This window comes from Antechinus flavipes, chromosome 4, assembly GCF_016432865.1.
Source record: "Antechinus flavipes isolate AdamAnt ecotype Samford, QLD, Australia chromosome 4, AdamAnt_v2, whole genome shotgun sequence".
Classification (NCBI taxonomy): Eukaryota; Metazoa; Chordata; class Mammalia; order Dasyuromorphia; family Dasyuridae; genus Antechinus; species Antechinus flavipes.
This window is the reverse complement of record NC_067401.1, coordinates 105,868,667-105,870,616: the sequence shown is the minus strand read 5'-3', so window position 1 is coordinate 105,870,616 and position 1,950 is coordinate 105,868,667. Positions and strand designations below refer to the sequence as shown.

The window sequence follows — 1,950 nt, the reverse complement described above, 5'->3', positions numbered from 1 at the left end:
TTCATCTCCATCTCAGGCTTATCAATTTTTGTTATATCTCTAGAATCTCATCAGTTCCAAGTGACCCAGGATCTATGTGAATCTAGGTTTCTCCAAACAGAGACAGTTGTAGATTTAGGGAAATTTTTTCCAGTTTCTCCCCATTTTCAACCAACATCCATATCTCTTTTTGTGTTCTTTATATTCAGTGGTACATTGGAAAAATGCTGGCTTTGACCCCAGAGTATTTTTGTTTCAATCTTGACTTTGTCAATTACTATTTGTATAACTTTGGAAAGTCATTTTATTTCTGCTTCTGTTTCTCAGTTGTAAAGTGGGGGCTTAGATTAGATTATCTCTAAGGTCCCTCTAAGCTTCAAGTCTCTCTAAGTCTATGATCCTGTGAATCTTCTCCAATCCATCAGGCAAGTTCTAGGAGCCATTGGGTATATGCCATAACTGAAAACAAAGATAGTTAATTCCTACACTAAGATCTTTGGGCCAATGATCATCAATAATGACTCTTGAGAGAAAGAGTGTTACGTAGCAAATCTGAAGTCATTTTATCCTGTTGAGTCAGGTTCCCCTGCCCAGCAACAGCCATTTTATAAGTATGTTACTTAATGTTTAGACCCTCATTCCTCTCCACTTCCCACCTTCCTTTTCAGCCACAATATTTCCTCAATGCCAAGGGCAAATTTTACTATAAGTGAGTTTACCCTAGAGGGTTTCTCCAGTTTTGGATGGAAACACCGGCTCATCCTCTTCATAATTTTCCTCACTCTATACCTACTAACTTTGGCCAGCAATGCTCTCATCTTGACCCTCATCTACCTCAATCGACAACTTCATACACCCATGTACTTCTTCTTGAGTGTACTATCTGTCTCAGAGACCTGTTACACTATGGCTATCATACCCTGCATGCTGAATGGACTCTTGCATCCATACCAATCTATTACCATTCCAGGTTGTGCCACACAGCTCTTTTTCTATCTTATCTTTGGTGTCAACAATTGCTTCCTTCTTACAGCCATGGGCTATGACCGCTATGTGGCCATCTGTAATCCCTTGAGATACTCAGTAATCATGGGAAAAACAACATGTGTTCAGCTAGCATGTGGTTCCTGGAGCATGGGCCTTGGCACAGCCATCTTTCAGGTGTCATCTGTGTTTACCCTGCCTTTCTGCGATGTTAGCGTCATTTCCCATTTCTTTTGTGACATTCGCCCCTTGCTGAAACTTGCCTGTGCAGACACAACTATTAAAGAACTCATCACCTTGTTCATCAGTTTGGGTGTTATTGTTCTGCCTATGGTCCTGGTCTTCATCTCCTACGTTCTCATTTTTTCCACCATCCTCAAGATTGCCTCTGCTGAGGGGCAACGGAAGGCTTTTGCTACTTGTGCCTCTCATCTCACTGTGGTCATTGTCCACTATGGCTGTACTTCCTTTGTCTATCTCAAGCCCAAGTCCCAGAATTCCCTGGAAGACAGACTTATATCAGTGTCTTACACTGTCATCACGCCCTTGCTGAACCCTGTTGTGTATAGCCTGAGGAATAAGGAGATCAAAGATGCCTTACGCAGAGTCCTAGGCTGGAAAACCTTCTCTTAGGAATTCATTGAAAATGATTGTAAGATTATAAAACCAGTTGAATGAGTTTGTTATTTTCACCATGTGGAGGTAAAACTTTTCTGTAGCTATTATATGTCTGGTATAATCATATACAAATGGCAAAACATTGCTTCCTAGCTTTCCCAAAGATGAGTAACATGTTACTACCCAGCTCAATTTTACATTTTCCAATCTATTTCTTATTCTGCATTTCTTTCTTTCCATTGTTACCTCCTCACATCCGTCTGGAATACTGGAAAATTTCCCTTCATCCTTTTTTTTTTTTCACATGCTTTTTCATCTTTCCATTTTCATAAATCTGGCTATCTCCAGAAGATATTACATTTCTGGCCA

General features: G+C 40.3%; 1 protein-coding gene across 1 annotated transcript; it reads left to right on the top strand.

The window, feature by feature from the left end:
* Window positions 1-663: 663 nt before the first annotated feature.
* LOC127559727 (olfactory receptor 10J4-like) lies at window positions 664-1,596 on the top strand. Its single transcript, XM_051993701.1, has one exon. The coding sequence runs from the start codon at window positions 664-666 to the stop codon at window positions 1,594-1,596; it is 933 nt and encodes a 310-aa protein (XP_051849661.1).
* Window positions 1,597-1,950: the final 354 nt, after the last annotated feature.

Bases quoted from the DNA above. Each gene is read 5' to 3' on its own strand.
- LOC127559727 (XM_051993701.1), top strand. From the start codon at position 664: ATGCCAAGGGCAAATTTTACTATAAGTGAGTTTACCCTAGAGGGTTTC.